Source organism: Neodiprion virginianus, chromosome 1 (assembly GCF_021901495.1).
Source record: "Neodiprion virginianus isolate iyNeoVirg1 chromosome 1, iyNeoVirg1.1, whole genome shotgun sequence".
Classification (NCBI taxonomy): domain Eukaryota; kingdom Metazoa; phylum Arthropoda; class Insecta; order Hymenoptera; family Diprionidae; genus Neodiprion; species Neodiprion virginianus.
This window is the reverse complement of record NC_060877.1, coordinates 36,874,434-36,900,479: the sequence shown is the minus strand read 5'-3', so window position 1 is coordinate 36,900,479 and position 26,046 is coordinate 36,874,434. Positions and strand designations below refer to the sequence as shown.

Genomic DNA, 26,046 nt, shown 5'->3' with positions numbered 1-26,046 from the left:
CCATTCATAGAAAGTACTGATTTTTCGCATCATTTTATAATTTTCAAAAGAAATCAAACACAAATGCGAATGTTTTATCTCTGTTTCATCTCCTCGATGTGTCAGCTTCAATCCCGTGTGCATAAAAATTCTTGAATGGATCGTATGTAGGGTATTTTTTATTCTTCTTCTTTTTTTTCAACGGAAGTTATGGATCTCGTTAACGGATGTATTCAGGTGAAATAACAGTGTATCTCGTAAAATATTTGCATATAACATCCACCCAATATACATTAACGAACACATGTTAAATCGAAATTACATTTTTGTATAACCGCATAAACACAAAAGAGTGGCTTGAATGAGGAGATGGACACTTGAATTCGTACAAAGCATATTCGGAGCTGATATATTATAACCAATATCGATGAGACGAGCCGGATTTTGAGAGTTTCATTCATGAAATCGAGGCCCATTATCGTACGCCAACTGTCGCGGGCATTGTTTGCTTCCGATTTCCTATTATTTATTACGTGTGCATAATAATCACGTATACGCACGCACGCGGATATACGAAACAGAATGAATAATGGATGAATGGAAGGGACGAATTTATCGGGGCATGAATCGCCGCAAAAATGTTACAGGTTGCCATCGGGGGGATTGTTTAAGCCGGCGGAGCCGCGATCAAACAAATAAAAGACTCCCTCACGCCCCTAAAACGATAAAGTCCGTCCACCGGATATCAGAAATTCTGGCCAATCTGGCCGGCTGAATGAGTCAAGGGAAAACACGGGGCCCCCTCAATTTTGGCGTCACGATCTCGCGTGTTCGAACTCACGGGACGTTGAACGGCCTCCTCGCTTCGCTGCATCGCGTAATTGTTCACGAAATTTTGTTGCCAATATCTTTTTTTCACACGATGACGATGCGGCTCGTCATGGCTGTGCAGATTGCAGGCAGACGTGCACCTTCGATATTCTTCGTATTAAATTAATACATTCGCAAGTATGGCTCGGATGAAAGTTTATTCAAAATTAGAAAATGTGTGCGTATAATGTAGACTTGATAAAACTGAAATATGGAAAATTATATGAAAGATAATAAATTGCATTTTCTCACTCCAAACGCGATACTTTATGTAGAAAATCAAACAAGGAATGAAAATGATTTGGATAAAAATTATGTATTCACACCTCAAGTGGAGAGGACACGTCCCTATCCAATCTGTCCAATCTTATTCAATATTTTTAAAGGATTTGTAACTAAAGGTCATTGCCTCGTAAGCTTTAGTTCTTCATTTTGCCATTTTGTTTTGGTTTTTTTTTTTCACTTTTATTAGTTATCACAGAGTTGTATGTATTCAAGAAAATCACCGCACATCGATTTGATAAATTGTAAAAAATGTATCCGTCAATAGGGCAATCAATTGAACCAAAGGTATCGATTTTCAAACGACTAATTTCATTGGGAAAACGGTCAAGATATCAAAGAAAGAAACTGTCAACCTGCATCGAGGTTCAACCACTCGGTAGGCAAATAGCGACACACGACGAAAATCCCCGAACCCTTCGTGCCTACAATGAGAGATACGAGAGAAAAAAAGAGGGGCGGGGGGTGAAAAATATGAAAAGAGAAGAAGCGAATGAAAGCGAGGAAAAGAAAGAAAGAAAGAAAGAAAGAAAGAAAGATGGAGTCGATTGACCGAGACGCATCTGCTTTTCTCTGGGTCCAAGTGTCGGAGGTCCCCCTTCGCTTCTCTCTCTCTCTCTCTCTCCCTCCCTTTTTTGCTCCCTTCTTCTCCTCCGCCTGCGTTTTGGAAAGGAGTTTTATGCCGAAAGATGGAGAGGGAACGCGAGCGCCGGATCGTGCGTGTGCGAGGAGGAGGAGGAGGAGGAGGAGGGGGGGAAGAAAGGGGGGGGGACGTATTAGCGTAGAAGCGAACGAAGGAAGCAAGGCCCCTCTGTAGGGCCCAGCCGGGCCGAGGAGGCTACCGTGAGAACGAACCGAGGCCCCGCGTCCCACACGGGACATTCGTTGGTTCGTTGGTTCGTCGGTTCGTCGGTTCGTCGACGGTCGGTCGGTAAACTGTGGGCCCCTCGGCCGCCTGGCACGGGCACCGGCCGAGTCGCCCGACCGACCTGAGGCCCCGCTGCGCGAACGGGAAGATAGGGAGAGGAAGGAAAGGAAAGGACGTAGGCGCGAGCCTCACACGCGACCCGCACACGTCCAGCGCGGGCCCAATCCCACTCTCGTTTCTTTCTTTGACTTTTTGTTTCCTTTTTCTTTTTTTCTTCTTTCTTTTTTTTTTTTTTTCTTTTTTATCTCCAAGTAGGTACTTTTTCTCCAACATTTTTTTTTCACCTCGAGTTCAGATTTCGTATCCTTCTGCTTCGTTGTACGGCACCGTTTAACGTACTTCTCTCGTCATCCGTCTCCGATTATTCTCCGATTATTCTCATTATCCTTATCGTTTGCCTAGTTTGATTGGGTAGGTATTCTGTGTTTCGTGTAATATTTGATCCCGTTTTTTTTTTTTTTTTTTTTTTTTTTGTTTTTTTTCTTTTTGGATCTATTACCTGTAAAAGTAAAATTTCGTAACCATTTGTGAACGCATGAAATTTTATTCAGGTCATTTTTCGGACGTTCTCAAGTCCAGGATAAAAGGGTAATCTTATTTATGCGTTATTGCGCTAACGGTTGGAAAATGCGAAAAAACCGTTTGAAATATTACCACCAATGTTATTTGCGATGATAATAGTAAGCACGAATGAAACAGCATCCCTATAGTTTGTAACAGGAATAAATCCAAGCAAATCCAAGTACACAAGCTAATTAGCTAAACCAACACCTTGAGAAAAGGTTTCATAATTGAAAGGTTCGAAATGATACTCTTGCGTTTCTGATCGGGTTCTAATATTTTTATGTTTATGTTGTTCGCTGTAGAGATTATTAGACATCGCTGAAACCGTTTGCCTCTTTCTCCCCAGCTTTTGATACGACAGTTTAGCCACTTCATCCTGAACCCAGCTGATAGCTTGCTCAAACTGCGATACTCGAGTATCTAGATTAAAAAGAACCGAACAAGTGGGAGTAGAACTCGCGCCCTGAGAGTTCCGTGCAATCTTGATAATTATTTTTTTTTTTTATGTGATATAACTACAAATCAACTATTTTCAAACTTTTTCATTTACTTATTTTGCGAAACCTTGCTTCTCTCCAAATTTCATCATTCCAGGTCAACGCGAAGTACCCTACAGGTTTTGATTTGTGAGTTTGCAAGTTTCAAAATATGTGACACAAATGGCAGTACCTTTTGATCGCGTTTACTCAGAAGCTCGAATTTTTTGCATGCCCAAGGGAACGTAACCCTCGGTATTCAATATTGATTTCAATTTAAATCGAATCAATTGAGATACCTCCACCCGTTCCTGAAAAAAAGGGTCTTAACAGACGGACGGACAACGAAATAATCCTATAAAGGTTCCGTTTTTCCCTATTGAGGTACGGAACCCTAAGGAATGGTTTGAAAAGGAATTTGCAAATTCATCATCATAAAGAGCTCGGCACAATTTCAAAAAGAATCGCGGAAAATCACGTATCACACATGAAGCTGCAAGCTACACCGAAGCATGGAAAATGAGAAATCGTTACTCGCGCGATCGAGTGTACACGTATGGAGGTGCAGGTATTCACACGTGGTCACTCGAGGCACGCACCTATCAACATATACGCGTATTTTCTCGGTCCGTTGGTTATTAGGGAGTTTGATACGTACGCAGCGGCTTCAAGGTATAGCCATAACCCATCCGTACCCGGAGCCGCAGTCGCGTATCGGTTACACGTGATATTTAGACGGGAACGGGCGCATGCGCCACGGGTTCATTCATTCGTTCATTCAGCCGAGGCCCGTTTCTCCGCTGGTCGCACCCCCTGGGCCCCCGGGCCCTCGGGCCCAAGTCCTCGACTCGACGCACGTACGTCGGGTCTTGACGCCCGATAACGCCCAAGGGCCGTTAAACACGATAGCGGAGAAAAGAGAGCAAAAAAGTGAGAGAAAGAGAGAGAGAAAAGAACACTGGCTGCTTGTCAGATTTAAAGATATAAAAAATTAAAATAAAAATAACTAGACGCAAAGGCGAACCTCTCTTTTTTTTTGCAAAATCCAGGGTGTATTTTTTTAATCTTACGCCAATTATATATTATATTGTACACGATTATAAAAATCACGGTCTATAAAGTTGATTGATCAACTTTTTTCGTCGTTTTCACTTTAATACAGGGAAATAGATATTGCAAGTCGTTGTGTCATCACTGTTCGATCGTTGCATCCTGTTTCTAAACACTAAAGAATATCATCGTGCGAAAAATTCTTGTAAATGATTCATCGTTTAAGAATCAGTCGGGAATAATTTTCTATATTGTAAAATATCAGGCACAGATGCGTAATTAATATCTTGGGATGAATTGCGGTAAGAAGATAAGAATTCGTTTACAAAATAATCATCAGAGATTATCCTAGAATAGTTGAAATTTTCTTGGAAACGATCAAGGTGACTTTGCTCAGATTGGATTTTCCACTTTCTTCATTATTTTCGTCGCCTCTAACCGCATTGGGCTTTCTTCTAATCCAAATCCCTGCAAGCCCTCGATCACCGAAAAGTTCCAAGTTTCTACCGTGGCAGAGATTTTCGAGCAACGAATCACGGTGCAGATCTTGAATCGAGGGCGAGTCGTGACGCGATATGAAACAAGAATCAAAATTCTTTGGTGTCGGGTTACCCGTGGCGGTGTTTTTTAATCGAACCCACGTCCTGGTGACGCAATTGATTATTGTTTAAGTTCCCGGTACTCGGGGTTGCGCAGGCCGAAGTTACCGAGTAAGAGCAAGCCGGTAAGCGACCCGACCTGACTCCCTCGAAAGTCACTGGAGATCTGTGGGAGTCTTGAAAGACTCGCGAGGCGACCGCAGGAATCAAAACAACCCGACGCCCGCGAATCCAAGCGTGAACTCAGGTGGAGGAATTCGCCGGGCAGCATCTTCTGCGGTCGATCCGAACCGCGGTGTCGAGTCACCCTTATCTGCAACGAAAGACGCCGTGGCGGAGTCAAAAACGTGAGACGCCCGAACCGCAGACCCGGAATTCGAGGGGCTCTTGTTGTAGTAACTAGAAAAATTCAGTGAAACGGGTATCGTTAAAGAAAACTGTTTAAATGTATCGTTGGAATTACGAAAAACGAGGTACGCGTTAACATTTTGCGCTATTGTCGATCCTTTTTTGGTTATTGCAACGCTAAATAAGTTTCTGAGGTTTACTTTTCTAGTCAAATAAGGCTTTAACGTCAATTTATCGTTGCACGAGCGTTAAATTTTCGCATCAGTTGGAATATATGGAAGAATAGTAACGGATACTAGACTTTCCGGTAACAGTTAGAAAACTAATTTTCATTTTCTACCTAGAACTGTATTTTTCGATTTTGGTAAAAAATGAAAATAGTCAAGGACTGAGCGGTAACTGGAACTAAAAATTTCTCACAGCGTGGCGAATTATTTATTGCTGGAACGATTTTCAAAAAGTAAAGATTTTCTTTCATGGTGTACTGTACTCGGGTCTTGAGGGATTGAAAATTCGGCAACTGTGATTGAGAACTCGTTACATTTCCAAAATCAATGATCGAGCCTTACAAACTCGGTGAAGAAATCACCTGCCAAAACTTTTTAACAATCCCTCAATACAGGTGTCAATGTTTATTCCAATCAATTTATACTTCTTTTCAAATTTTTTTTTATTTTCTTTATTTTCGCAACAAACACTCAGACACACCTTCTGCTCCGAATTCCCGAGTTACATCTACACACTCTGGGAACATCGATGTCGTTTCATTCATGCGTTTAGTTCAATTGGGCCGAGGTCCCCTTGCCCGTTTCTGATTGCGCCGATCGCAACTGACACGTGACGAGGTCAGGAAAAAAGCCTTGCACCTAGGCTCTGATGCTCGCTCGTGACAAAGTGAGTCCATTAGCCATACGCGGTTTATGAATGTGAGAAAGATATCCAGACGTGGAAAAGTCGACAGGAATGGGCCAGGCGCTTCTTCGTCTCTCGTGATATTTTTTACTCTCTCCAGGCTCGGATGGTTTATTATATACCCACGCATTCCCAAAACACCGTGCACACTCGATCCTCCCAGCCCAAGATAAATATTAAGAAAACGAGCGCGTAAATAAAAGGGGCTCGAGTTTACGGGAATTGAAAATTCCTCAAGGAACTGCCAGGTTGCCCTAAATTTTTCTCTTCTCCTTCCGCATCCTCTGATCTTTTTAATACCTACTCGTAATTTTAAACGCTAATTAAAGGAGGCAGATTTTATCGGGCAAAATGAATTGTTTATTTGATACTGCGCGGGATAGAACAAATATCAATTATTCCTGTCTCAATTCTCTGAAATTTTTCCTACACATATGATCGGGAATTTAGTAAAACAATTATTAACCAAGCGCTAAGAAATGCTCGATAAATTCATATTACAGGCTTGTATTAATTGACAATATTATTGTAAATTGAAAATTGGTACGGTGAAATTTGAGTGGAATAATTTGGCGATAAGAACTGCCAAACCAATCTAACAGAAAACATCTTTATTCATATTCTTATAAAATACAACGAGATCGGCCAATTCTTATCCTCTGTAACATCTCATGCCTCTCTCGGAGCCGATATACGAGGTAGAAATTTGAGTCAATTTAGTCGGTGTGAACCAACAAGTGCGTACCTAAACCGGCGATAACGATTCGTCAAGTGCCGCGTCGACGACGAAACAAACGACGTATGTATTATATGTACACTTGGACTCACATGATTCTGAGACGGCTAATTTTTTACACCAGACAGTTACGTTGGCAGCACAGAAAAACCTACAGCGCCACAGTCGGCCGTGCGCGAAACAAACTCAATCTCAATAAGCGTAACGTAACCTATGACCGTCGAATCTAACCTCAGAATACGTCTCAATCCAACAAGTCATTATCCCTGCGATATTTTAAGGTTAGATTCGACGGCCATGGGTTACGTTACGTTTACTGAGATTGAGTTAGTTTCGCGCTCGGCCGAATATGGCGCTGTAGGTTTCTCAGGGCTGCCAACATAACTGTTTAGATTCATTGTCCCCAAGTGTACAATTCGGCGTGCACATGCACACGGGGTGAAAGATTAGAGTGCAGGGTTAAAAGTGCAGCGGAGAGCCAGGAAGATCGATGCATCTGTGTCGGTGTATCCGAAACGCCAACTGCACGGTGTGACGATGATGATCGTTGTTGAGAGCGTCGGTGGCGGTGGTGGTAAAGCTCTCCGGCCTTTGAAGTGGCTGAAGGTCTGTCTATCGGCATGGCCGCCGCTGCCGTCGCACTGCCATCCAGTCCGTCGGCAGACCTCGAGTAGCGAACGTCACGTGTATGTGCGACGATTTTTCCAACTGGGATCGCTCAGCTTTTGATACAGCTGTCATTGCACTCGGTTTACGGAATGCGCTCAACGGTTCGGAACGGTTTGGGCTGACCTTTGCTTTGCCGATCTCGTTGCGGCCGCGAAATTTTTTGATCTTTTAGTGTGTGAATTTTCTGAAATTTTTCCGAACGCCGTTCTTCAATCCCAGTTCCCATCCGTGTTTTAATTGCCTCATTATCCGAACGCAACTCAGAGAATTAGACGTCATTCTGCAATGATGTCGTACGATTATCCGCATCCGGTTTCCAGGACTTATCAATACAAAAAGGTAAGAACTTGGACAGTATATTTACATACCGGTGTTTAGATTTTCTTCTGTCACGATGTTATGACGTTCTGATTTTTCGCAATCTGAAATTATTTCGTCACAACGCTGTTTCAATTTGGAAAATCGGAGTAAATCGGCAACCGATTATTCTTAAAGTCGAAGATATCGTCCATTCGGTATCGGTAATAATGTGATAAAAAATTTAGTTTGAAATTCGTGCGTCCATGATTTGTCTGTGGAAACTGTTTGCATTTGGAAGATATTTTTGATTATTTTCTATTGGTTCAACGTCGATTTATCCTTGTACGAAAAGGTGTTGGCTCAAAAAGCACGGATATAATAAAGATACCTACACGCGTGCGTTGATACGCTGCGGTTGAGATTAATTTCAATCTGACAACTTGATTCAATGAAACTCCAAGCCGCCTCGGAGAGTTGGAGAGAGAAGTGACAATTAAGGGTATATCCTAATTCTCCTACTGTGATTCGTTAGATAACCAAACCTCTTCTGGAACGGAAACGGCGTGCTCGTATCAACCGGTGCCTTGACGAACTCAAGGATCTCATGGTCGACGCTTTGGAGGTAAGCATCATCGACGTTCTATAGATTTGATTGTGCATTTATGGAGATTGGCGAAGAGTGGGCAGATCAAATTTTAACATTGAGGTGGAATAATGCTTAGGATATTTCTCAAAATCATTAAATTATTGTGGAATGATTCTTGATATGAATTTCAACCTTCTAAACTGTGGAAAAAAGGAATCACATTTTGAATAAAACTCGTTTGCCGAACCTCCGCATTTCGACATTCAAAGTAAATCACCAAACTTCTTCATCCGAATCACCGATTCAATTTCACAATCATAAGTAAAAACAATTAGAAAACATGTTATAAAAATATTGTATACCTGTACGTGGATATAATTTAAAACCTAATCCAGAATAGCTATAATATTTGCTGCTCAATGAATCAGCATCAAGATTCCTGGGTGCTTTGAAATAAGGAAACGAGTCGATCGAGTCTCTTTTCGGATGTAAATCAGTGTTCAACCCTTGACTCGATAATTCGATAACGATATAACGGTTTTGCCGATCTTCGCGTGACTTTTCGAACCGGAGTTTGAACGGCTTTAAATTTGTCCGAAATTTTTCTCGTCTTATTATGAATTCGGATCGTCGTTCCAAGGTGCGACGGGGCAATTTCATTGCAATATCAAGGCCTCAGCGGGGCTTTAACAGGTGTCTGAGAGTATAAATTGCGCGTATAATAAAGTTTATTGGGCCGAGGGTTTTGATCGGACGCGCCGTTTCGCACAGAATTTTTATCGACTTTGCATACATAAAGGATCCGCAAGATTGGCGGAGAGTAAAACCCGTTTATATTATATGTATGTACGTATCAACGGCTTTGGCGCGTGTTTAAAAATCTTTCCTTTCATTATACTCTCTTCAACGGGTCGTCGTAAACCGACGGCGCCAAAGGGATGCGGGAACCCGACGGACGGACCGTTCTTCGATAATATCGGAGCGAACATCTCGTAAGACTGCACCTACGGTAGTTAGAAATTAGAAAACGAGCCCCTGACTGCCTCGAGCGAGAAATTTTCGCATCGCGGTATTTATTGAAAACATCTTCGCGATGGGATATAATTTATTATGTGCATAGAATACGATTCGATTTCTCACTACAAGTTCCAGTTGTTGAAACTTCTGCAGGATTTCGACGTGAATGCAGAAGAAATGGGGGGGGGGGGGGGGGCTGGAGAAACACTGCGAGACTTCCGAAACATGGAATATCGTCGAAATTTCTATCGACGGTAATAAGTTTCTCTTTCTTTCACTTCTAATCGATGACGTGATCGAGATAAGTGAATAATTTTTGGTTACCATTCGCGAACTTAACGAATTATTTCAGTACTTTTTCGTGTGTGAAGTATATTATATAATACCGAAAGCTCAGGAGCGTTTAAGCGCAGCGTAACGCAAAGCGCTGAGGATGAGAGCGGCATAAATTGTGGTAAAGCCGGAGTTTAAGGATTCATAAATTAGAAAGACGGGTGTGTTTAATGTCCCATTGAATTCTGACCGGGGTAATTTTCTTCTCAGAAACTCTCTTGTATACAAAATTTAATTATACGCGTTCGACGACGTTGATGCGGTGTCGTAACGTGAAATACATATATCTATATACGTTATGCAGCTTCGATGCGGGAACTGGAGCCATTTTTGAAAAAAAATAAAGTAAAAATCATATTCGTCCGATGTGCGCTGCAGGAAACGCATCGCTGCAGCCGAGAAACGCGGGTCGCGTTTTGTTTCGAATTAAGTATAACAGCGGAGTAAATCGTGATATTTCGTGCTTCGACGATCGCCTCTTGATGTGCTCTTTGCGGATCCTTTCAACAGCGTGGCAGTAATGGTTGTATAATTTAACGCAGGCTGACCGCCAGGAAGCAAATTCCGCAAATCTGAGATATTTATTCATCGTCGATATACATATTCTACCTATCCATGTGTAATATTACAGTTGGTACGTAAATAACAATTTACGTAACGAGCCGTGATCAGTGAAAATTGCACCCTTCGTCGCTTGGGAAACGCGAAGGATTTGAACTAGGAAATTTATTTAATTCGGTTGGATGTTCGCGGTAAAAAAATATTTCGCAGCAAACAGAGTTGCGTGAAATTCAATCTTCGAAACGGCAAATCTTATATAAAAGTAAAATCGATAATTTGAATACGATTTTAAAGAGATATCTTAGTTGTGAAGAATATATATATATATATATATGCGCAAGTGTAGAGAGAAAGAATAAAAAAACTGAAAATATTTTTGATAATATAGGATAAGATGTTGCGGTCGAATCTTTGTTTTGCTTATTTTTTTCAAATTCATTCTACCTGTCGAAAATAGAAAATTCGTAACTTTGTGAAAATATTTATCTCAATTTGTTGTTGAGTTATGAACTTTCGGAAAATTTCCTGTTTATTTTACTCTAAAGCAATTCGTGTAGGTAAAAAGCAAAATTGATTTTTTTTTCTATTAGAGTCGCAGGTTTATTGGAAAAATAAGATTAAATTACATATTTGAAAAATGGTAACTTTTTTGATTTTTACTTTTGTTCGTAAGCGTGGTAAAAAAAGATCTTGTCAGACTCAAGATAAATAGCCATAGATAAAATAATCTAAAGACGACTAAAACTTGGCGAATACGAAGCAACCTTTGACAAGTAATATTATAAATAGCAATAAAAAAATTAAGAATATAAAACGTGGTCAGTTAAAACCAAATTTTTGTTAATTGAAACGAGTTCAGAGTCGATATTTGCCGGATGCTGCGGGTGTAGCAAACGTCCAGGATACTCCAACGTACCCGGCACGATGCCATCGGAGGTGATGTCGACTTTTAACCCGAATTCGCCGCGCTCGAGACAAAGCAAACAATCCCCGGTGAGCGAACAAGTCTGACAAAACCTCGAAAACCCACACAAGTAATAAAAACGGTATTAGCAGCATCGTCTCCGGGCCTTGGAGCGGGTTAAAAAAGGCGCCACGGAGCCGAGGATTCGGTCGCGCACGATCCTCGCTTCGACGCGCTTCCGACCTCCTCCTGTATCGGCCCTGCAACGTTGCCCGGTTGCTTCGGTACGCGTTTCTAGCCGTCGAAGATTCCGTGTGAACCGACCTCGCGCCACCAGACCGTGGAGCGATTCAATTTCATTGCCGGAATTTGAATACAAGAACGCGCAACGCCAACCCGAACGGCGTAACTTGCCGCCTTTCGTGTTGCAGACAACTTCAACGTGCTTTGAGAGATCTACCAACGAGACGCCAGTCTAGGTTCAGCTCTCTTTTTATGGCGCCATCCAACGAGTCGCGACGTAATTAATCGATTTCTTATTATAAGTTGGCCATTCTCACGCACGGACTTTGTTTGTGGTAGAGAGAATTCCGCGCTACTGTCATTGAGTAGATTTTCGTACCGACGATTTGTCCCGAAACTGTTGTAAGCTTCGCGAACATTTATCTGGGCTTATCTCTCTTCGGGCTGAGCTTTTTTCATTGAAATTTCTATCGTGTAGCTTGGACGCGACTCGCTAGAGGTTGTGCCAAAATACCGCATCGAGTTTCCTCTCTATAAAATCTCTTCTTCGTCGGTTGCTGAAAACTCACGAGACAACTTGATCTTCGGAGTCGGTATTATTTATGTGTAAATTTATACGATACATTGATGATAAATTGGTATCCTTTCATCAACCTATAATTGATTTTCTTACGAGATTCGAAAGAAATTGCAGGGCGCCAAAAAACTCGACAGGTTTTTTTACCTGGCTCAGGTTGATGAAACCTACGAGAACCCTGATAATCGCAGTTTTATTGAGTTTATTTTATTGTACAGCAATGAGGGCGATATACTCCAAAAACTTGTTATATGGTCCTCATACAACGTGGCGACTTGATGATAGCACTCCGTGTAGTGTAACTAATCCTATTCTCCGCGTAGGCGTTGATCGAGATGGTTCTTTAGACCTACGCACACCGCGGACGATATCTCAGGAACTAGTCAGGCGATCAGGTTCAAATTTGTAGAGCATTTCAGTATCGTCATTATCTCCAGCGAGTGTAAACCACGAGCACGAGATTTTGATCTTGGATTTCCGGTACCGGGGCAAGAGATCACAAACATTCCTTGTATCGTCGGAACGATCGTAGTTCAAGGCTTGTGTTGAAATCGACTTTATGCTTCACTTCACGCAATACCGTGAAGCAAGTGCGATTGGTGTCTGGTAACTGGAGTCTGCAAAAAAGTGGAGAAAACAATCCCAGTTTGCCTTTAATTGAATAAGTAGATTAACAAGCTCCCAATAAAACGCGACTGCTGCAAACGATTGATGGAACCGAGATCCAGATCTCACTCTCTTCTCTGATCCCTAAGTCATCTATGATGTAAAATCGTGAAGTAATTGAACGAAAAATAGTTCACCTTTGCTTCGTTTTTACAGACAGAAGGAGAGAACATCAGCAAGCTCGAAAAGGCCGACATTTTAGAGCTGACTGTACGGCACCTTCAACGTCTTCAGGCCTCGCGACCCTCCGGATTGTCGACAGTCGCTGTCCCAGGTGAAGATTCGTCCGAGAGCCGATGGCGATCAGGCTTTGGACACTGCGCTGCTGAGGCTTGTAGATTTCTCACCGCTCTTCCTGGAGAAGCTGCCGATCGGCTTGCTCGACATCTTGCTTCGGGTCTTCAAGCCACCAGGCAAATAGAGATCCAGGTCAAATATTTACGTTGTTACTTTCGTCACTTTGATCACTTCAATTTTCTCAGAATCCGTGAGAAAGCCGGTATTAGAATTTTGTCTAATTTTATTTACTGATGAAGCGAAACCTCGATTATTCCATCAAGTGCAAAAATCGCTGATATTCAACTACCGTCTCGTAAAATGCCATCAAAGGGAAGTTCTTATTGGTACTCCTTTGAAAATTTATATTTTCGTTCATTTGCCCTTTACAATATCAAATTCTGACTCACGAAAGTCACTGAAATTCGTCTAGACCAATGAAACGTCTAGTCAAGTTTCTTTATCGCACTTCCCCTGTGTCAGAAATTCGTGATCTTTAACAATTTTCACGCTATTGATCGATCGTTTCCTTTTCGCGCAGGTCCCGCAAAGAGCGAATTCCCCTCCTTCGTCTCCGATGACGTCAAGATCATCGCTAGTTTCGCCAACCCTAGGGAGCTTGGACAAAACGGCGAAGCTTTTGGTGAGGTCGGTAAGCCCTGCCGGCAGTAGCACCAGGGGTTCGCCACCCCCGAGACAGAATTCGTCTCCACGGGTAACGCTGCATCCTTACCGTGGTGACAAAGTTAACGTTACCGAACGGCCGCACACTCCTCCTTGTCAAGTCGGTAAGGAGTTGGCGCCGCCGAGCCTCGTCGGTAAAGAAACACAGATCTCGATCCCTCGGGATGGATGCTCCATCGATCTCTCCCCCGATAATCGGTTACCGACGGTCGATCGTCAGGCCAAAACCGATCCTAACGCTCAACCAGTTGCCGATGACGACGAAGAGATCGACGTCGAGAATGTTGACGATGGTGATCCGATGTGGAGACCCTGGTAGTCAGGCCAATATCGTTCTTCATGCTTCGGGCGATGGTAGGTGAAGCCCTACTTAACCGACTGCAATCGCGTTGATGGTAGCAGATTTTGAATTTTTGTTTTCCATGCTTACATTCGAATAAATTTATTAAATTCTATATTTGAAATAATGATTAAGAATTACAATCAAAAAAGCAGAAACCTATTATTTCAATTGCACATACATTTGTTTCGATATATATTGTTTTTCAAAAAGTAATCAATATAGTATTCCCGTTCTTGATTTTGTTAAAAAATCTACAGCACCTTTTTCGTCGACTATTCGATCAATTTTCGCAATCGTGTCATCGCTTCAATATGCAGAACGCATTATTTTTCCGTACATTTTTTTTTATCATAAGCCTACTCGTTCATTTAATATATATACATAGATTATTCAACGGGTTCATTTCGTGATTCGAAATAATTATATATTCATCTGCGATGACAATGTGATACATATTTGCTTCATGTTAGTTCTTTTTAAATTAATTTAGCGATACGGTAAGATTTTTTCTTATGACTTGTACGAATACTGTATGTTAGTTTAAGTTGTCGCTTAATTCTATTCCCCTGAGTTGTTCTCCTATAGCTTATGATACATGAAAAGTATGCAATAATTCCGCAAAGATTGTCTTGTTGTCGTCTTGATATCATATTTGTTCAAGTTGAGAGTTGCAATATAAAACATAATTAACCGGCAAGGCCCATTTCTACATTCCAACAGGTTGATTGATCGTTATAGGAACTACTCGTATCCGATTTGGATTCAAAAATCAAATTCAGGGTAGAATACCTCACGAGTTATATTAGAAACAAAATAATCTGTGATTGTTTATTTTATTCTAAAGCGTAATGTATTTATATTAATATTATATGACACCTTACGATTATTAATTGTTAGTTTTAACATCGACACGGTAATGATTATACTAAAAATAGCCTTGACTCTAACCGCATAGAATAGATGCAGCTATTCTCGTTTTTGAATTAACCGAAGGAAATCATCTGCAGGTATAGGTGAATATCGATGAGGCTGTACACGATGAATAAGTGATCTTTCAAATCTGCAATGATTTTAATACTGCTACATCTATTTTTGTACAAAGCGGAAACGAAACTTTATTCACTATATAACACACATATACGATAATGTTGATGATTTTGGTACGTGGCTTTAACGTAGTAGTTTGTAGAATTCATACGAATGTATCCCAGGTTATCATTATTATTCTGTTACTTTGTAGATCTACAAATACAGTATGTATGTATACATATATATATACATATATATATATAGTATTACGTCAAACTAATGTGAATGATTAGTTAATTTTATTAGTAGATTATTGCTGTTAATATTTATAAGGAGAAATCTATTATATAGTTATGAATGCTGAACTTACGAATTGAACAAACTTTATTTATATACTATAATTGTAATACGTCTCATTCGTATCAGTTCTCACAAGATTTCGTCTCTGATCCACTCAAGGTATTATTGCTGTAATCGAAAATTCAAGACGTTCACTCGAAGCAATTAAATTTTTAAGCATGGAGAAGGCCGAAGATCATTAATTATCGTCGGGATCCACATGAAAAGCCTTTCTATTCGTTCCGTTTTTTGTGACCCACAGTCGCGAATGAATTTAATCTCATTATTATGTTGGTTGCATTTGTCATGAAGTTTGTAACATTATCCATGAAATAAATATATTTATTCTTTTTGTAACAATTTTCTGTTAGTTGCAATCTACAGAAGGGGAACGGTTGTGACAGACTCCTATACAAACATGTATTATTGGAAGGACATGCACAAAATCTCTTTGTGTTGTTTTTGGCGAAAATTTTCGCGATTTTGTAAAGTGCTGGAATCAAGTCTTTGTGGCACTATTCCGACGTAATTTTGCGAAAGGAATCGATTAAGCGCAGTCCCAATACGCTGCGAGCAACGGATCAACAGTTACAGCCGAAAAACGAGAACCTGTGTTTTGGACATTTTCCAATTGCTGCTTTCCACATCGTAATTTCTCTGCTGATGATCCCACGCATTTTTCGCTGCGTTTTTTGAGTTCCTGGGGGTCCAATTGGTCGGGAAAGAGTCATAGAAATCAATTCTGAGACGAAAGATTTTCTGGTCAAAAAAAAAGGAAGGTTAACCCCTTTGTATTTTTGGCGAAAATTTTGGCGATTTTGAAAAGTGCTGGAATCAAGTCTTTGTGGCACTATTCCGACGTAATTTTGCGAAAGGAATCGATTAAGCGCAGTCCCAATACGCTGCGAGCAACGGATCAACAGTTACAGCCGAAAAACGAGAACCTGTGTTTTTCACATTTTTCAGTTGAACATCTTTTCGTCGTCATTCCTCTGCTGTTGGTGCCAGGCTCTTTTCGCTGCGTTTTTTGAGTTCCTGGGGGTCCAATTGGTCGGGAAAGAGTCATAGAAATCAATTCTGAGACGAAAGATTTTCTGGTCAAAAAAAAAGGAAGGTTAACCCCTTTGTATTTTTGGCGAAAATTTTGGCGATTTTGAAAAGTGCTGGAATCAAGTCTTTGTGGCACTATTCCGACGTAATTTTGCGAAAGGAATCGATTAAGCGCAGTCCCAATACGCTGCGAGCATCGGATCTAAAGTTACAGCCAAACAGGAGAACCTGAGTTTTGGACATTTTCCAATTGCTGCTTTCCACATCGTAATTTCTCTGCTGATGATCCCACGCATTTTTCGCTGCGTTTTTTGAGTTCCTGGGGGTCCAATTGGTCGGGAAAGAGTCATAGAAATCAATTCTGAGACGAAAGATTTTCTGGTCAAAAAAAAAGGAAGGTTAACCCCTTTGTATTTTTGGCGAAAATTTTCGCGATTTTGAAAAGTGCTGGAATCAAGTCTTTGTGGCACTATTCCGACGTAATTTTGCGAAAGGAATCGATTAAGCGCAGTCCCAATACGCTGCGAGCAACGGATCAACAGTTACAGCCGAAAAACGAGAACCTGTGTTTTTCACATTTTTCAGTTGAACATCTTTTCGTCGTCATTCCTCTGCTGTTGGTGCCAGGCTCTTTTCGCTGCGTTTTTTGAGTTCCTGGGGGTCCAATTGGTCGGGAAAGAGTTATAGAAATCAATTCTGAGACGAAAGATTTTCTGGTCAAAAAAAAAGGAAGGTTAACCCCTTTGTATTTTTGGCGAAAATTTTGGCGATTTTGAAAAGTGCTGGAATCAAGTCTTTGTGGCACTATTCCGACGTAATTTTGCGAAAGGAATCGATTAAGCGCAGTCCCAATACGCTGCGAGCATCGGATCTAAAGTTACAGCCAAACAGGAGAACCTGAGTTTTGGACATTTTCCAATTGCTGCTTTCCACATCGTAATTTCTCTGCTGATGATCCCACGCATTTTTCGCTGCGTTTTTTGAGTTCCTGGGGGTCCAATTGGTCGGGAAAGAGTCATAGAAATCAATTCTGAGACGAAAGATTTTCTGGTCAAAAAAAAAGGAAGGTTAACCCCTTTGTATTTTTGGCGAAAATTTTCGCGATTTTGAAAAGTGCTGGAATCAAGTCTTTTTGGCACTATTCCGACGTAATTTTGCGAAAGGAATCGATTAAGCGCAGTCCCAATACGCTGCGAGCAACGGATCAACAGTTACAGCCGAAAAACGAGAACCTGTGTTTTTCACATTTTTCAGTTGAACATCTTTTCGTCGTCATTCCTCTGCTGTTGGTGCCAGGCTCTTTTCGCTGCGTTTTTTGAGTTCCTGGGGGTCCAATTGGTCGGGAAAGAGTCATAGAAATCAATTCTGAGACGAAAGATTTTTTGGTCAAAAAAAAAGGAAGGTTAACCCCTTTGTATTTTTGGCGAAAATTTTCGCGATTTTGAAAAGTGCTGGAATCAAGTCTTTGTGGCACTATTCCGACGTAATTTTGCGGAAGGAATCGATTAAGCGCAGTCCCAATACGCTGCGAGCATCGGATCTAAAGTTACAGCCAAACAGGAGAACCTGAGTTTTGGACATTTTCCAATTGCTGCTTTCCACATCGTAATTTCTCTGCTGATGATCCCACGCATTTTTCGCTGCGTTTTTTGAGTTCCTGGGGGTCCAATTGGTCGGTAAAGAGTCATAGAAATCAATTCTGAGACGAAAGATTTTTTGGTCAAAAAAAAAGGAAGGTTAACCCCTTTGTATTTTTGGCGAAAATTTTCGCGATTTTGTAAAGTGCTGGAATCAAGTCTTTGTGGCACTATTCCGACGTAATTTTGCGAAAGGAATCGATTAAGCGCAGTCCCAATACGCTGCGAGCAACGGATCAACAGTTACAGCCGAAAAACGAGAACCTGTGTTTTGGACATTTTCCAATTGCTGCTTTCCACATCGTAATTTCTCTGCTGATGATCCCACGCATTTTTCGCTGCGTTTTTTGAGTTCCTGGGGGTCCAATTGGTCGGTAAAGAGTCATAGAAATCAATTCTGAGACGAAAGATTTTTTGGTCAAAAAAAAAGGAAGGTTAACCCCTTTGTATTTTTGGCGAAAATTTTGGGGATTTTGAAAAGTGCTGGAATCAAGTCTTTGTGGCACTATTCCGACGTAATTTTGCGAAAGGAATCGATTAAGCGCAGTCCCAATACGCTGCGAGCATCGGATCTAAAGTTACAGCCGAAAAACGAGAACCTGTGTTTTGGACATTTTCCAATTGCTGCTTTCCACATCGTAATTTCTCTGCTGATGATCCCACGCATTTTTCGCTGCGTTTTTTGAGTTCCTGGGGGTCCAATTGGTCGGTAAAGAGTCATAGAAATCAATTCTGAGACGAAAGATTTTTTGGTCAAAAAAAAAGGAAGGTTAACCCCTTTGTATTTTTGGCGAAAATTTTGGGGATTTTGAAAAGTGCTGGAATCAAGTCTTTGTGGCACTATTCCGACGTAATTTTGCGAAAGGAATCGATTAAGCGCAGTCCCAATACGCTGCGAGCATCGGATCTAAAGTTACAGCCGAAAAACGAGAACCTGTGTTTTGGACATTTTCCAATTGCTGCTTTCCACATCGTAATTTCTCTGCTGATGATCCCACGCATTTGTTGCTGCGTTTTTTGAGTTCCTGGAGGTCCAATTGGTCGGTAAAGAGTCATAGAAATCAATTCTGAGACGAAAGATTCTTTGGTCAAAAAAAAAGGTAGGTTAACCCCTTTGTATTTTTGGCGAAAATTTTCGCGATTTTGAAAAGTGCTGGAATAAAGTCTTTGTGGCACTATTCCGACGTCATTTTGCGAAAGGAATCGATTGCGAATGGTTTCAAGTCTCTGTGAGCAGCTGGTGAAAACTTACAGCCCAAAAACGAGAAATTTTCTTTGCATCTTTTCAGTTGTAGCTTCTACGAGGTTTTAATTGCCTTTCCTGTTTTCTTTGCGGTGCAATCAGTCTAGAAAAGGTCATTCAAATCGATTCCTAGACCAAAAGTTATTGGCTCGAAAATCGTCATAATAGGAATTCTAACCCCTTCGAATTTTTCATTCGAAAATTGTCCAATTTTGAATAATGCTCTGCATTGATTCTTGGTTTCACTGTCTCGGCGTGATTTTGAAGAAGAATTGATTACGTATAGCTTGAACGCGCTGTAAAAATTGAATGTATAGTGGCAACCAAAAAATGAGCAACTTCCTTAGTATTCTTTCAATCTTAGGTCCAACGCTGTTCTATATGTCTTCTTCGTATATCTTAGGGCACAAATATTCTACGAACAATCGTAGAAATCTTTTCCAGCTAGGAAAACTTTATCGTCCAAAAATTGCAAAAAAGCAAGAATGAAGCACGAGCTCCGGCCAAAACTCATGAAATCCTCACCGGGTTGCTGAAAAGTTGGGGGAAAAAAAGCATAACCTTATAGCAGCCAAGTTTCAGCCGTTTATTTAATATGTTTTAATTCTAGTACAAGTGTTAGGTGTCAGTGTGTAGAAATTCAACTTGATATCAATAATATAAAAGTGAAAGACAAAACGGAATGCAACAGTACGATTGAACATTACGTAATTAGTTTAAATATTGTAACAGAATAAAGTAATGCAGTATACATTATCTTAAAAGTAAAATATAAAAAATAATATATCAGATAGTGATTGTGGTAGTCAATAAGTGTAGTCCAACTCTCGGCTTGAGTACAAGCGCAACTCACCACTGCAGGATACGATATATTATGTATGATGATGTATTGTTACTCCTACATGTAATCTGGATTGAAATGAATAAATCATTGAATTTCTCCACATTCTAGTCGCATTTTTCAGCTGTTGGTCCCACGACGATTGGAACGTCTTTTGTTTTGGATTGCTTCAGATCCGTTTTGTGTAGGAAGAATCGTATGACTAGAATTAGAGATAAAAAGTTTTATACATGTAGAATAATATTCACCATAGTATATTTTACCTTACCCCTTGAAAATTCATCAGTTTGAAATTCAATTTTTCACAATGCTGAAACCTTATTAGATGATATCAAACACGACAATTCTCAGCCTGCTACACAGGCAACCCGAACACTGTGATGTCAACTCAAAAGCCTCCTTGAAGGCGCTAGAGAACCGCGAGATTGCGCCTGCTGACCTGCAATTTGCACGTAACATACCACGAGCAACTGTATCCACTATATCCATAAAGTGGCGCCACTCGCTTGAGCGTGACAATTCTACTTACTACTCTTATCTCAGGAGTAAGTTCAAATTGCTCACAACTCTGCATATTTTTATGGTAACGTTCATACTTTTGTAAAAATTCTAGAACTGTGTTAAATCATTTCAAAAAGTATATAAATACATATCTGAAAATACAAAACGATATTAGGAGGTCTTAATTTTCCTCCAAAAGGAAAAATGAGGCAACCCAATATTGCTTATAATATATAATTTTCAACACATGTAATACTCGTTATAATGCTGTTGCATAATTAAAGATGTATAGGGATGTAGATCGAATTCCTGTTAAGTCGATAAAAATCATGCAAATTGTTTTTACTTTGATTTTAAATACCTGTGTAAAATTTCGAAGCGATTGTCTAATTCATAACGGAGTTACTTTACTTTTAATTTTTCATGATTTTACATTGAGCCTGACAGTTTTCGATCAGGATCAAATCAGGGAAATCACCCAAAATTGTAAGTAAAATAACTCCGGTACAGGTCAGACAATCACTTCCTAATTTTAGACAGGGTTCTAAAATAAAGATGAGAACAATTTGTGTAATTTTCGTTGACCTAGCACGATTTCGACCTACACGCCCGTACATCCTTCAGCTAGAACTCCAAGATCGCAAAACAAACTATTGATACAAATAAATATTAATGGCGACTCAGCATCCTCCGATTGACTAACCGCTGACGGTTTAAGAATAAAAAGCCATGTAGCAATGCGAAAAAGAATATCTAACAAAAACCTCAGAACCATAAAACGTGAATAGTGGGGATTCACATACGTGTTGAACCGGTTTAAGGATCGTTAAGTGGTGAAGTTAAACTTTTTCCGGTGTCCTGAATTGCTTTCGAAGCTCTTAACGTGAGGGGGTCGCATTCATTCATTCATCTCCGTAAGGTCATATCGGAAAGAATTCGGTCGCGTCAGTATTTCCCACAATTTGGTATAAAAGTGGTGAAGAAAAAAACGAATGTAAGTAAAATCTGGACCACACGCAGGTATCGCTGGCACCCCTTCTGTACCAATCACAATGCGTTACATATAAATATCAAACCAGTGTCACAGAACGCATTCGTTGGGCGTCGAATGGCGGCAACGCGAATGGGAAAGTCAGTGCAGCCGCAGCTTGTCAGATCTGAGAGTGTGCGACGGAGTGGAAGGGCTCGAGGGGTGAAACGCTCGTAGTTTGCCAACAATCGAACCATTGACAATCGCCGCCACTAAATCAAAATGGCGGCTCTTTTGTCGGCGAGCTCAAAATGGCGGCAGGTTTCTCAGAGGCTTTGTACCCTCGCCGACGGCATTGTACGGAAGGTCGATTTGAGTGGATTCGAACACGAAGGTGACAATAAGAACGACAAAGAAAATAAAGGTTCGCAAGTTTCAAAAGTACCGCGGCTAGGCCACCCCGAAGCGCCCCGCTCATTCTCGTCTGAAATTTTCATCAAAACAGGAGGAATGAATTGTGCACGACTTCGATAATGCTGCATACGTAAAATTGGGCTTTTTTAAAAGTGTTCGATCTATGGCGATCAAAATAACATATCCTGTTTGTTGAACTTCGGTCGGAAGGTTGGGGAAAGACCATTAATGCCTGTCCATCGACACTTTTGCCTAACGATTTATGAGGGTTCTAAGAATCTCTTCTAAGCAGGAAGCTTCGAGGCTGACCGGAAACCGCAGATTTCCAGCATATCGGATCGGAGGGGCTGCAGGGGCGGAATTGATTACGTAAGGAATGGATTTGTCGCGGAACATATCCCGGAAAATTGACCGGCATGTCAACATCGATTCCTTGGTCCTGGTCCTGCGGAAGGTCCGTGCCGCCACGCTCCTATAATGGTTCTGGGACCCCGGAGGCGAATTGATTACCATTCCTTCTTTTGCTGGTTTTACAGATTTTTCTCACCGACATGCGATTTTCGGAGTAAAATAATGACTCCGGAAAACATTCTGATGAAGCTTTTTCGGAATTAATAAAGTTACCCGATTCAATGTTCCGCTTATCCGCAAAAAGCAAAATATCCATGGGATTGGTTGAGTTTAATTTTGAGTAGCACTGACGAAGAAGGACTAAAAACTGTTACATAAATATTCTTCAACGTGATCTGAATTTCATTTTACAATTAGTTTAACAAAAATTAATGAAAGAATAAATAAATGACAAGATATTTGGATCTCGGGTTCCTCTGGTTTCAAAAGCGATAAACTTTAGTGTGAGTAACATTCTTTTACCAGTAAGAAATTCTTCAAACCTTTTTGCGGTCCGTTGCGAGCACATCCTGCGAGAAGGACTGCAATAGAAAATGCACAGAGAGAGAGAGAGAGAGAGAGAGAGAGAGAGAGAGAGAGAGAGAAAGAGAAGCTCTGCTTCGCTTTACGCGTTAGCATCCAGCTGAGGGTTGTTTTTCTCTCGGAGGTATAATTGTATGAAGCGCGTTTCCTCGGGAGTAAAAAGCGGACTTCCCGTTGCCCGTTTAGTAGCACATATTACAAGCTGGAGCGTGTCAGATATAAGTGCTAGAGCCGCGAAGATGATGATCGTAATTTTCGTTTAATTGCATTCAATCAGCATAAATCATGCTGAAAACTTGTTTGCACATTAATTCGCCCAGCTTTTTGTCAACCGCGATGCTTTACGGATACCTATACCCGTTGAGTACGTGCATAGCTACAGTATCCCAACTCCGTTTACGACAGGTCACTTCACAGCTTGCCTTTATACCTGAACTGCGACGGGTTCCCCGAACCCTTGCTTCACAGATGGTCAAAGACTAACTGTGCAAACTGTAAAACACGCATTGCACAGTTAGGTACTTCGTGATAGTCTTACGGTCAATCAAAATCATCGAAAAGTACCGCTGACAGATGATACCAGTGCGAAAGATGTTCTGATCGGGATAAGATCAAGTCAGTCAATTTTCAAACAGTAAAAAGTCTTGAACTTGATTTAATAGCAAATGAGCATTACGAGAATGAAAAGATCTAAAAATGAACGTTCAGTATTACTGCAAATTCAGTCGACTAAGCTGCGTGTTATTTAACAAGATAGTTCATTCTCGTAGGAAGTATCATTGTACCATTAACTTCTTCACACCGCAACTTTCAGTAACGACATCTCAATCCTTGTCCCAGTTGATCAGTTCAGTTTAGCCTCATCAACTCCTGTCCTTTAACTATAGAGTCCCGATGCACGGAGGTCTTGGATGCATCTTGCTCCCACTGAAATGCCGGGGGGATACGTTGTACGCGGATGCGAGATGCTCGGAGTGTTCGGGTCTGGCACAGGAGGCAACGTGGCGGTGCGCGGCCCGTCAAAGAGTCCTCATTAAATGCTGGCAATTAACTGTGGGCCAGGTTGAGCCTCGCCTGTTGCTCCGAGCTCACGGCCTCCAAAGGTGTAAATGTAAACCAGTTCGGCACTGGGGACCCACGAGCGGTTGATCTGTCAGTTCCTTTCCACCACAACGGGCGCTTGATTCGTTCCTCGTCCTCAAGTATGGAACCATGCCTGTGAAATCCAAAGGAAAGTTAGTTTTACAGATTTCAGATTTTGCATGCTATTGGATTAGGAAAGTGAGGATGGGTATGATGGTTCGTCGAGCTTTCGCGTAGACAAACGATATTCTCAAAGATTAAATTTCTATATAGTAACGTGATCAAGTTTCATTGTCGTGGATTTCTTTCAGTTTGGAAAGATTCCGATGGCTAGTAGCAAGAATGATGATGTGACTGTCAAGTATGACGTGTATCGAAGATGGAAAATAGTAATTTTAATTGGTCTGGATCTGAACATGTCAGAAATGGCTGGAAACCATTTTAATGATCATGTTGATCATCCTGCACTGATAATTGATAGTGAATTAATCGTCCTTCAACTGCCCGAATGGTATTCGGAATCTATGTAATACAAACCTATGCCTAAAGTTTCTATGGAACAAAGCTGACTACTAACAGTCATGCCGATACTTCTATCTGCGTAAGAATCTCGATAGAAAGAAATTTAATCTTTGCGGTGCCACTCTCGCCCCAGGAAGAGTGGGTGAGCTGAATAAGAAGCTGCTGGAGGTGGGTAAACTCCGCTGTCAAAATAGGGGGCCGGGGTTGAGTAATAGCGAAGTGGTTGGAAACAGCAACAAATATTCGCCGCGCCCCCGCGCAAAAAGGTCAATGCGAACAATTAGGAACTATCGATCCCTGAGGGATTCCCATCCTGCCGATTCAAAAGTTCGGGTCTCACCTGGTCTAGTCTCAGCTTCCGAGGAATGCGAGGTCGGATTTCTCCCAGGGGCGCTTTTCGTCATTCTAATTGATACCGCGATGTCTGCGTCGCTCGCGAACGAGAAGTGAAAGGGAAAAGGATCAAGGGTCAATCGGAGCCCAGCAATCCTTTCGTAACGATGTTCGATTGTCACCATCTCAACGAGCCTCGATCCGTCATCCGCAACGTTTAGCACCCGCTGAGCAGTCGCCGGCGAATATCGCGACTCTGGGGAATCGGTAGTCGTGGATTGAGTCTTCTCCTCGGTTCAACCGCGCCCACGTGTCTCCTTCTCACTCTCCCTCCCTCTCTCTCTCTCTTTCTGTCACTTGGGAAGGTGCACAGCGAGGACTTGTGGTGCGTATGATGTATTGAAGCGAGTCGAAGCTGAATGGGTAGGTAGAGAGTGTCGTCTAGGCTCACGTCTTTGCCTCGGAGGTGTAGGTATTTCTCTTGCTGGATTTGTCCTGCCCACACACATGCCGGTGACTTTCGTCAACCATTTTCGGCGCCGTCCTATTATCGTCCTTCAATGGACAACCGCATTCAAATCCGGCGAACGCACAACGTTTCGTTATAATTTATTGTAATTTCGTTTCTCCGCGGAAATCATAATGACAAACGGGACCCAGGCACTGCTTGCACCTAGTCCGTTATACAGGTGTAGTACCTATTATAGGTCCACCCAGAGAATTAGTGTTGGTAATGCGTACCCGGATCTTTGCACAATCGGAACGCGAGTAAAACTCGACGTTTTAGTCAACAAAGGAGAATTGAAGCATTAACTTTCCTCCGCGGGAGTAACGAGTTGAATTTCAATACGCACCTGAAGCACACGTCGCAAAGTAGTTACCATTTTTTTATCACTGCTGCATCCGTGACCAAGCATCACCTCGAAGATAACCACCCCACGAACGGAATGACTCGGCATTGAGTAAATATTCTATTACCTCGACCAAATTCTAATCATTGATCGTTAATCGGTTAGTGTTTAATCTTCTCCATTGCACGCGTCCGGGTTTTACGGATGCTTAATCCGGACACGTGTAACGTGAAATTGGCCGTATAAATCAGATATTCCGGATGACGGAGCGCCGTCCAAGGATAGATCGTATAATAGATCGCGCACTCCTGCAGCGATCAATGCATCTTCGAGTCAAGAGCCGAGGCAACCAGAAAGAACCGGACTAAGGCGCTGCGATGCCGTCGCAGTCGGTGAT

At 41.5% G+C, this 26,046-nt stretch overlaps 1 protein-coding gene across 1 annotated transcript; it reads left to right on the top strand.

Annotated features, from left to right (window-relative positions):
* The first annotated feature begins 7,221 nt into the window (after nt 1-7,221).
* LOC124304322 (enhancer of split mbeta protein-like) lies at nt 7,222-15,595 on the top strand. Its single transcript, XM_046762361.1, has 4 exons — nt 7,222-7,752; nt 8,246-8,335; nt 12,757-13,029; nt 13,418-15,595. Exons 1-4 carry the CDS (start codon nt 7,699-7,701, stop codon nt 13,877-13,879), a joined length of 879 nt encoding a protein of 292 aa, XP_046618317.1. The 5' UTR covers nt 7,222-7,698; the 3' UTR covers nt 13,880-15,595.
* The last annotated feature ends 10,451 nt before the right edge of the window (nt 15,596-26,046 follow it).